This window comes from Odontesthes bonariensis, chromosome 15 (genome assembly GCF_027942865.1).
Source record: "Odontesthes bonariensis isolate fOdoBon6 chromosome 15, fOdoBon6.hap1, whole genome shotgun sequence".
In the NCBI taxonomy this organism is placed as follows: domain Eukaryota; kingdom Metazoa; phylum Chordata; class Actinopteri; order Atheriniformes; family Atherinopsidae; genus Odontesthes; species Odontesthes bonariensis.
This window is the reverse complement of record NC_134520.1, coordinates 36,032,062-36,043,490: the sequence shown is the minus strand read 5'-3', so window position 1 is coordinate 36,043,490 and position 11,429 is coordinate 36,032,062. Positions and strand designations below refer to the sequence as shown.

The 11,429-nt window shown below is 41.3% G+C and overlaps 1 protein-coding gene across 1 annotated transcript in view; it reads right to left on the bottom strand.

Moving 5' to 3' along the window:
• Positions 1-1,341: 1,341 nt before the first annotated feature.
• The window catches only part of pomgnt1 (protein O-linked mannose N-acetylglucosaminyltransferase 1 (beta 1,2-)), a 36,505-nt gene continuing 26,417 nt past the window's right edge, over positions 1,342-11,429 (bottom strand). Inside the window, exons 15-21 of the mRNA XM_075486090.1 lie at positions 8,870-8,998; positions 7,904-8,029; positions 7,359-7,423; positions 7,233-7,277; positions 6,161-6,296; positions 5,958-6,067; positions 1,342-5,583 (exon numbers count right to left, since the gene is read on the bottom strand). Of these exons, the coding sequence (XP_075342205.1) occupies positions 5,502-5,583; positions 5,958-6,067; positions 6,161-6,296; positions 7,233-7,277; positions 7,359-7,423; positions 7,904-8,029; positions 8,870-8,998 (693 nt within the window). The 3' untranslated portion in view covers positions 1,342-5,501. The remainder of the gene's footprint in view (positions 5,584-5,957; positions 6,068-6,160; positions 6,297-7,232; positions 7,278-7,358; positions 7,424-7,903; positions 8,030-8,869; positions 8,999-11,429) is intronic.

Below are 11,429 nucleotides of genomic sequence, written 5' to 3'. Positions count from 1 at the left end.
TTAACACAAGCATTCAATCAGACAGACAAAAATACTAAATAATCATCTTTAGGCCAATTAGAGTTCATCCAATTGATCAAATAAATTAATATTAATGAATTAATTACAAAATAGCTTAGATTAAAATAATCCAGGTAAATTCAAGAACTTCAATAAAAAAATAAGAGAGACTTAGGAAATGTTTAAAACATATGTAACCCATATGTAACCTAAAAAACAAACATTCACCTATCCATGGGGGGAAAAACGAGTTTAGGAAACTTAGCGCTACATGTTTCCTCAAGTTAGATGTTGAGTTTCTGCTGAAATGTGCGTTTGTTTTGGTTGCCACAGAAGACACATAATGTAGCTGCTGTTTCTCACTCTTTGTAAGGTAAACATGCTTTCAGTATGAGGCCTCGTCTGCGTCTTCATTTCCCACCGTTGGTTCTGACATTTTTCATCTGTTTCTTTCTTTGTTTGCTACGACTGCTAATGCTAAAGCTAACCCGTCCCGCCGCTGAGATCGAGTACGGTCACGTGACCAGACTGCACGGCTGCGTCTGATTGGTGGAACACAGTCAGGTGGTAGAGCCTTTGGCGGAAGTCTCTCTCTCTGTCAGAATAAAACATTAAAATGAGGCGTACGCGGGGGATAAAAATAATGAGGCGTAGAATACCAAAGAGGTAAGAAGAAAAGTAACCAGCTCATTGTAGCCTAATGTAGCGGAGTAAGAGGACAGCTTCTGCTGCACACATCTACTCAAGTAAAAGTAAAAAGTATAGAGATTTAAAACTACTCCTAAAAGTGTAATGTTTTCAAAAACTTACTCAAGTAAATGTAACTCAGTACTACCCACCTCTGCTCCTCAGCCTCAATAAAACAGCGTGAATAAAAGCCGTTTAATCACGTTTAATTGACCTGTTTTTTAACTCGTTACTACCCACCTCTGGTTTGGACTAATCCACAAAGAATGCAGTCATGGATTTAGCTACTTTTTCCTGTTTGTGTCTTAATTCAGTTGAGTTTTAAACTGAGTAAATATCCACACCAGTGAGGAGAAGGGAAGGACGGCTGCCAGAAAACAGTAGGTCTCATTTGTTTACACCACATGCTGTGAAAGTCGGAGCTGAAGGGCAGGAAGCCACATGTGTCCGCGGTGAGCCGGAGGAAACCCACTGAAGCCTGATATTTACATACGCTTCCCTCAACGTCTGGGCCGACGATCCCGAGGGAAATCTGGAGGCAACGCCGACATCTGAGCCGAGAAAGCAGGCGGCGGCGAGTTTATCCCATGAATAATATCCCTCAGTAATAAATCCTGCAATAATTTGAACAACTTGGAGAAGAAAAAGTGACTATTAACTTGGTAAAAAACATCTTTATTCATTCTGAGAAGATAAAAGACTCGTACAAGGTACCTTCCAGGAGATTCAAAGACATGTCAACACTTAGGTTTACCTTCTGAAATGATCAGACACTTTCACTGCAGAATGAAATGAAAAGACAGACTGAAAACAATCGATTTCAAAAACCAGAGCAGCGAATAAACAGATCTCAGTTCAGTCATGTGACAGATTGGATGCTCAGTACGAACTTCCCTCTGAACAAGGGTAACAGACTCTGCTTTGATAAAGTGGGACCGTAAACAACTTTATTTAATACATTTATCAACAAGGGATAAGTCCAGCTATCTGTAGTTGAATGGAAAATGGATGTTCAAACATCAGACAGCAACAGGCTGAAATTTGGGTAAAAAAGGTACCAAAGCAGCCACAGCATGTTGAAGCAGGCCCAGTTCAAAACTCTGTTAATGGTTGCTATGGCAATTCCCGCCTTTTTTATTTTACTTCACAAAATCGGTCTGATATTGGTTGCTATGGTGATTCCCGCTTTTTTAGGGAGCAGAGGGGAGCACACAGCCCCTCGTTGTTGTGCTGACTAGAAACAGAACCTCAAACAAACACTCGCTGTGAGAAAACTACAAGTTGGATTTTAAAAATTCTTTAACTGTGAGCAACAGAATCTTGTTCTGGACACACAGATTTATTGGAGTCCTAGCAGCGAAGCTGCGGGAACCCATTGTGTTAGTAGCTTTTCCTATTGTTGGGGGTCCTAGGATCATGACGAGTCCAACGCACCCTATGACGTCAATTTGCGTCAAACCGCGGCAGCCAATCAAACTCTACGCCGACGGGCGAACGGGACATTTGGCCGTATCACTGCGATGCATTGACGTATCGATGCCAAACTTGGTGCATGGACTCATGGCCCCTTCCTGAGCAGCCCAAGTCTTGCCTATTGAGCCATACTGCTAGGACCCCCACATCGCTGCTTGCAGCTATATTTTTTATTGAATTGGCTGTGTTTTATATAGTTTTAATGGCAGGTTAAAGAGACCCCTCACCTCCAATCTGAAGACAAAACAGAGGTCAAATGTAATGGGAGTGAACTGGAGATTTGGGGGGGGGGGGGGGGGATTTGAGATAAAAAAAATAAAGATAAATCCTTCCATAATGAAATTCATTGGGTAAAAGGCAGAAAGGCGTGAAAATAGTTTAAACCATTTAAATTAAAACATTTTAGATTTAGACTGCAAATAAAACAAAAATAGATTTTTAAAAACTATAAAAAGACATCAACCGATTGAGAAAGTCCAACTTCCCGTGATCAGTTAAAAAATTTTCTTCTTAATTTCAGCAAAAATCCCATTAAATTCTATGGGGATTTTTTTTCTGTTTTGTAAATACATTACAATGTATTATTTTGTGTGTTTTCTCAATGTTCAGGGATAAAAAAATAAATTGTATGGAAAATACTGTGACAGAAACAGAAAACTAACACTGGTTCCCTGAATTGCACTAATAATGTGTTTATGTATACAAATGTTAGCTTAAAAAACACCAAGAAATTGTTCATACCGGTTGACTTAATGTAATGTTCAGACATCCATTCGCTGGTTTAATAGAAGTTTTCACTGTTTCAATCAAGATTTAGAAATTCAATAAAAATTAAATAAATTGTGATTAAATAAAGTTGTATCCTGGTTTAAAACCACGTAGCAACACTGTCAGCACCGGCTTCACAAACAATAAACTCAGAGACTGACCGGCGTATTCCCAGATATGACATATCTCAGATATTCCCAGATATGAAAGTAATTCCTGAAGAAGAGCCCCCTTAATTTCCCTCTGGTGGTTTTCCACCCCAGTTGTTTTTTCTTCTTCCAGGTTGGTTTCCTGTTAGAACAACTCCTTCTACTGAATTACAATCATTAACAATGTAGCCTATAGCGCCCCCTCTGGTGACACCACACAGCCGAGTTTATTAACCATCGATGGAGACGTGTTAGATTAATGCTTGTTTTCTGTGATTTTCCAAAGATGCGCCCAGATAAACTTTGCTGGTGAATGAAAACTCAGTTTATAACCGAGTTAAGCAAAGAAAGTCATAACAAACTGATGACTAATAGCAGCTACATAAAATATGAGGTGCCCTCTGAACCCTAACCTTTACGGTGATCGAGAGGGACCAAAAGTTACACACAAACAAAAGACATCAAATTATAAAAGTCATAAAAACTAAAACAGATCAACACAAACACTGCATCTCGTAACGTGTCGTCACCTCACAGGAATAAATCTAAGATTTTCCTTTCAAACAAACGTATAATCTCTACACGGCACCTGAAGTCCTGTTTGGTGATATTTTTGGGTGCAAAATATATAAAATTACCAGTTAGAACTTCTGTGCCTTTAAAATTTTAAGACAATAATAAAAACAAAAATTAGAGTTTTTAATTTTTCTTCCATCAGCAGCAGCACTGTGTGATTTTCTCATGCCTCATACTTTTGTTTAAAGTCTGAGTAAATCAGAGATATGCAAAGAAAATGTTAAATGTGTGTTGTACGGTTGGTTAAAACATGGAAGCTGGATGCCCCAACAAAAACTTTAACCACAGGATACACCGACAAAGTGAAGCACCAGACCCAGAATTCTTTGCGCCATCTAAAGAAACCAACCCATCAATAATAATGATGCCTGAAAGGGGTACGTGAGAATCCTGCTTTGTTGAATAGTTTCGATTAATTTTCTGTTCAGGGTTTGTAGGGCTGGTCTGAAATCAGAGATCCACAATGTAGAAGTGAGTATATAAAGCAAGAAAAAGCTTTAAAACGGGTCTAATATAGTTCATAAACCTCAAACTAGCCAACTACGTGCCTTCATCGCAGTAATGCATCTTCCTGGCTTGTAAGAATCTGTAGAACTTGGGCTGTTTACTTTAACTGCAGAGGAATCCTGAGATGAACACAAACTGAATACATTTTTAATAAAGAGTGAAGCTACCATGGTCGATACGGATGGTATGTGCACGTACTTATTGTTAGGAGTAACTACGGTCAGATGATGCACAGTTCGTTTTGAGAGTTGAGGATCATCACTGACACCCGGCCCATTTTCCACTTTTACTGGACACATTTGGGGTGAATGGAAACAAAGATAAACTAAGAGTTACTGCAGATGCAGATGTTAGCGAGGTTCAGTTGAGCTATTGATCTTCAGCAAACAAAAAAAAAATCTCACTTTCCTGTCACTCGGAAACTAGCTTTAATTAATTAAAAACTGATTATTTTAATCACCGAAGTTCGACCGAGTGGTTAATAACATTATATTCTGTGATGTGAAAAACTTCTGCTTTACTCAGAGCTTAAATATTCAGGTTCGTCACGCCTGCATCGGTGAGTTTCATCCAACTTTACACAAATTCATTTACTTTCCAATTTCTACATAAAAAGAAGTTACGTCTTACGACGATTCATCTCCAGCTTCCCGCCCTCTGCTCTGTTATTGCATCTCGGTAAAGTACACAAACATTCCTCTTTTCCTTAAACGCAGTGAGTTTCATTTAAATATGTGAATATTTCTCTAGTTTCTGTCTGTTATGACGCAGATTCCCTCATTAAACATGAAAACCCACAGGGCTTCTGTACCCACACCGAGATCTGATGCTGAAAAATATGTCGTCCCTTTACATTTTTCATCAAAAAAATATATATTTATATATATTTATATATCAGCTTGTATATACATTATTTAATTACTTGTAAATGTTAGACTCTTAAAAAATGCGCTGACCATGATGAGATTTTTTTTCCTTTAAAAATAGAAAAGCAAACAGCAGTAAAATGTGAAATAAATAGATAAGTTAAAATGCTTGTTCAGGATGGACAACATGCTCAGTAGTTTGAAAAAAATTCAAATAAAAACCCACTAACGCAAACACAGGTAAAGTTCTGGTGTGTGTTTGCGTCAGCCGGACCGTCTGAATTAAAACCGACGTCATTGTCAGAATCAAACCTGGTCTTAAGTGTTGTTGCCGTAGAAACGTTGGACGGCCTCGGCCGCGTGAGCCGGGTCAGAGTTCAGGATGAAGGAAAAGTCAGGTTAGTGGTTCAGGCTGGATGATCGGTGATGCTGCAGAGCAGAGTTAAGGCCTGGGTGTGTGAGTGTAGCGTCAGGTCTACATCTGCTCCACCGGCGCTCCGTCTTCTTTTGGAGGAGGCTCCAGGTGGATGGGAGTGACAGCGGCTGGCTTCTTCACGCTGGGTGTGAAATGAAGGAAAAGACAGAGGTTAAAAAATAAGATTTGGTGCGGCGTTGGCTTCTTCTTCTGTGGTACGCACGTTTCCAAACATGGGCGGGACTTTCTGCCACAGCAGTTAACTGGTTAAAAGTCAGAAACTACTTTGTGTCAACAGGTAATCGCGTCTGATCAGACACAAATGGCACATGGAGTTCCTCAGGGTTCAATTCTGGGGCTTCTTTTTTTTTTTTTTATTCAACATTAAAATGCTCCAACTGGTTTAGATTATGCAAGGCAGCAAAATATAAAAATATTATAGCCCTAGTTTTTACCGAGCACCGACTGAAAGGTGCTCTGCCGCCTTCTGCTTGTAAATATCTGAGCGTTACTTACGAGTACGGGGAGATCGGCACGGCCACGACCAGCACATGGTTCCTCTTCCTGAAGAGCCGCCAGAGGCCTCTGTGGTATCCTCGAACATCCAGGTCCCAAACATGCAGGCACTGCCAGAAAACACCACAAACCTTCTAATTCTGCTGATTTTCTGGAACCAAACACTTGGCTGAGCCCCGTGAGCGGCGGGCTGTGCACCGTACCTTGGCGAGTTCGGTCCACGTGGACGTGTCTGTCTCAGACTCCATCTTTATGAACATGACGTAGGTCTTCCCCTCAGAGTCCGGCAGGAAGGAGTCCTCGCAGGGGTTCTTCGTGTGGTCCAGCACCTCCGCCTCTCTGGATCACAAACACACCCAGAGCTGTGACAGCTGCTACTAACTAGGGATGGGAATCGAAAACCGGTTCTTGTTGAGAACCGGTTCCCAGTGTTTCAATTCCTTGGAATCGTTTGGCCATTTTGCAAACGATTCCCTTATCGATTCCAGTGGGCGCGAATGACGTCACCACGCAACGTTGCGTGGTGAGTCCAGTGCAGCCAGCAGCCAACAGTAAACATGGCGCCCAAGCGGTACAAACGCTCGAAAGTTTGGTTACACATCCCTAAAAAAGCCGACAACAGGGCAACTTGCAAAGTGAATATTTCACCAAAGGGAGGAAATACTACCAACATGCAATAACTATGAATGAATGTCGCGTTTTCGATCTGCTCCGGACTAACGTTGGTGAATCTGAACCCAGCAACGTTAGCAACGTTAGCATGTCCTCGGCTAACACTGCAGGTAACTAACTAACTAACAAACACTGCCTATCATGTTAGCACCATTTGCCTGATTGTAAAAGCTGCTGTTAGTAACGGTTAAGGTTAAATGAATGCCTTCTCAGGCATTACATTTAGATGAAATCATGAGAGACAGAGCCTGACTGGCTCAGAGCCAGAGGCTGGTGGTACTAACCCCAGTTCACCTCTACCTCCAGCTTCTCCTTTCACCAGAGCAGGAAGAGTTAAATTACCCAGGCCAGGATAGACCAATGTGGACCTCACCGTTGTTGGGTTTGTGAGGTCATGACTCGTGTTACTTCTAAACTAAACAAAGTTGATGCTAATCGACCGGTTTGTTGTCCTTTTTCTCCAAATGAGAATCGATAAGGGAACCGACAAAGAACCGAATCGTTAAGCAGAATCGAAAATGGAATTGGAATCGTAAAAATCTTATCAATTCCCATCCCTACTACCAACGCTAACTTCGGCGGGCTCTGCTGCGCATCACTCACCTCAGCAGGTTCTGGACCTCCACTTCATAAGCATCCTTCTTCAAACTGTGAAACAACAACAGCGCATGAGTCAGAGTGCTGCAGAGGTTCTGTTCAGACAGCAGCTCAAATCAGCCGTACACGCACCTGTCGACGCTCTTCAGCTGCACGTTGGGGACGGTATTGAACTTGTGCTTCTTGAAATAAACCTCCTGCAGCACAGAGGATGAGGAGCGAAGGAGTTAACGACACATCAAAGTCACAGAGAAGAACTAAACAACCTGTGTTACCTGGATACTGACTGTCAAGGCTTTAGTTAATGTGAGAAGATGGAAGATTAATATGTTAATATCAGACGTGGGTAGTAACGAGTTATGTGAGGGCGCACAAGGATTTGTGATTGATATTTCTATACTGTCTTTCATTTATTTATCGTGTTTTTTCTCAGTTCTTTTTGTACCTTTTTGTATTTAAGATTATATATATATAATAAAATAATACAAATAATATAATATGTTGTTGTGTTGGTGTGGGGTAAGTCTTATTTTTTTGGGGGGTGGGGCGTAAATCTAGCCAGGACCGCCTGTGCTCCTGCTCATGATGAACCTGTGTTTGGAAAACTTTGGAGCATCTTGTGAGTCGTATTAACTCGCAGGGAAAAAGCCTCAAGAGGACAATTTTCCAGGTCTTACGTGGAAATAACCGTTCATATTGAGGCCGATGATGCCAAAGTGGTATGAGCGGGACACATCGGGGATGATGCACTCTCGGCCTTTCCTCTGCTCCGGCATTCGCATCCACATGTCCCAGTCCCACAGCTGCAACCCAAAACACACAAAAAACAGAGATGAAAAATGTCAGAACCAACGGTGGGAAATGAAGACGCAGACGAGGCCTCATACTGAAAGCATGTTTACCTTACAAAGAGTGAGAAACAGCAGCTACATTATGTGTCTTCTGTGTCAACCAAAACAAACGCACATTTCAGCAGAAACTCAACATCTAACTTGAGGAAACATGTAGCGCTAAGTTTCCTAAACTCGTTTTCCCCCCATGGATAGGTGAATGTTTGTTTTTTAGGTTACATATGGGTTACATATGTTTTAAACATTTCCTAAGTCTCTTTTATTTTTTATTGAAGTTCTTGAATTTACCTGGATTATTTTAATTGAAGCTATTTTGTAATTAATGAATTCATTTAAATTCATTTTATCAATTGGATGAACCCTAATCTGCCTAAAGATGATTATTTAGTATTTTTGTCTGTCTGATTGAATGCTTGTGTTAACAAATAAATCAGACGTTATTCAACAGTTACTCAGTACTTGAGTAGTTTTTTCACCTTTTTTACTCTTACTCAAGTAATTATTTGGGTGAATACTTTTTACTTTTACTTGAGTACAATTTTTGGCTGCTCTACCCACCTCTGCAAAAATTACTGAAAGGTAAAAATTGCCGCTACATTCACGCCAATAACGAGAATGCGGAACCAGGCTGTGTTAACTGCTCTGTCCACCGGGGGGCAGCAGAACGAGCTGAAAACATCACCAAACAAAGCTGCTCTTAGATAAAATCAGCTCCATCAGCAGACAGGAAGTTAACCACCTGTAAACATCCACAAACTCCGATTTAAAGTTCTGACGGAGGAAAAACCACACCTTTTCGGGCGTCGGCCATTTTGGCTCCAGTTCGTCCTTGTAGATGCTCTTCTTCAGCACCCAGCCCAGACCGGGCATGCTCTCCACCCTGTAGAGCAGGGCCGGGTCCTCCGCTGTGTGCTCGTAGCCCTGTTACAACAACAGCCGTCACATGAAGGTTCTCCGAGCACATCAAGCCTACCACTACACATAAAAAGCTACTAAAAATACACAAAATATAAAAGATTCTAACAAAGAGAACAGTTGCTGTGGGCTGAGGGTAAACAACACTTTACAGATAAGATGGAGTTTGGCCATTATCAAATCAAATCAAATTTATCTGTAGCTCATTTCATGTACAAAACAATTCAAAGTGCTTCACATAAAATAAAAGCATTGCAGCAGGGTTTAATCTCCACTGGCAGTTTGTTCCACTTGTTTGCAGCATAACAGCTAAATGCTGCTTCTCCATGTTTAGTCTGGACTCTGGACTGGACCAGCTGACCTGAGTCCTTGGATCTAAGAGCTCTGCTGGCTTTATATTCTCTGAACAGATCACAGATGTATTTTGGGCCTAAACCATCCATCCATCTATGAATCTGAGCGAGTGGCCATGACTTGTGGAGTCCCCCAGGGGTCAATTCTTGGACCTCTTCTGTTTAACTTGTATATGCTCCCTTTGGGTCAGATATTGCAGAACTTTAACATCAATTATCACAGTTTATGCAGACGATACACAACTTTATGTGTCTCTGTCACCGTGGCAACTGCAGCCCAGCAGACGTACTGTGTCAGTGTCTGGAGGAAGTAAACACCTCCCAGATGTATTTTGCCCAGTTAAAACCTTCCACAGCCCAGAGAACTGATGAAACCTGACAAAGATCTTTAACAGACCAACTCCTGACACCCTCTCACATCTAAACACAAAGTCAGAGGCTGTGTTCGAAACCGCATACTTCTCCTACTACTCATACTGACTTTTTTCCCGGATGCATACTAGATTCTCCGAAATGTTGGGTATTCATCATGAGGTTACTACTCATACTCAAACTACCCAAGACGCAACGTAATGTGACGTCGCCGATCGTCATTTCCTGTCAAAACGGCAGTTTCAAGCTAGCTACAACGAGGGTAGGTTCACTTCCTGTTTTCAAAACAAAAGCACCAATTGTATGGTAATGGCTTTCCCTATGATAAAAGGCAACGGGTATTTTATTTTGTGAAAATAACAGGAAGTGCGTTAGCTCACTGCGGCTAGCTTTAGCAGCGCCGAATTCGTGGTAACAAAATTGTAAACAGCCGGTATTTTGTCAGGTTTTCAACACGTTGGGGATCTAAACGACTACTTTCTCACCTGAAAATGTTTCAAATGTTGTTAAAGTTTACAGAGTTTAGAGCTTAAGGGAAATCAGCTTCAGGCCGTATGGAAGTATGTAGTATGTAATATGTAATATCTAATATGTAGTATGTAGTATGCGGTTTCGAACACAACTTTAAACACAGTTTAAAGTCACAGACTGAAGATCTTTCAGGGTCCCAATTTAAATGAAACAAGACTTTCTGATGATATTAAACAGGTTTGATTTTGATGTGAGAAATACCGCCTTAAAACAGCGTGGACTGAGTTTTATTACCATCAAACGACCGAGATCACACGAGCGCTCCGACTCTCTTAAACCCAGCTGAAGATGGCGTTTTATTCCTCCGGTAACCTTGGTAACATCAGGCAGACGGACGCAAAACGAGAGAATTTGGCTAATTTCTTGCTCTTTGGCTCCCCCTGCTGTTGGGAAGTGTAACTCCACCATCTGAGCCCTGCACATGCACAACCCACAGCTTCATTCTCTGGGAGCGCGAAGGCAGTTTCAGGCCCAGAAATGTGTGTAAAAAAAGTCAGTGAACTTCAAAATGAGTCAAAGATTTCTCCAGTGTTGCTTTAACCTTGTAGCAACCACAGTTGCAGATATGCAACAAGCTTTTTATTTATTGGGGGTCCTAGCAGCGAAGCTGCAGGAACCCATTGTGTTAGTAGCTTTTCCTATTATTGGGGGTCCTAGCAGCGAAGCTGCAGGAACCCATTGTGTTAGTAGCTTTTCCTATTATTATTGGGGGTCCTAGCAGCGAAGCTGCAGGAACCCATTGTGTTAGTAGCTTTTCCTATTATTATTATTGGGGGTCCTAGCAGCGAAGCTGCAGGAACCCATTGAGTTAGTAGCTTTTCCTATTATTATTATTATTATTATTATTATTAATCCGTTTCCGCTGCAATTGAAGTCTATGGCAGCCCCATGAACGCTATGGTAAAAAGTTGTGAAATTTGGCACACCTAATCAGCCAAGTGCCAAAACCAAAGTCAAGAATTTTCATGCCCCAAGAGCTTACTCTCTAGCGCCACCAACACGTCAAAGTTCAAAGTGCATTAAGCCTAATAACTTTGGACTACTTGGTCCAAATTTCACAAATGAGGAATCGTTGGAATCCTTGGATCATGACGAGTCCAACGCACCCTACGACGTCAATTTGCGTATGCCTAGATTTTCCGCCATTTTGAATTTTATCAAAAAGCTTAAAAAAGCATTTC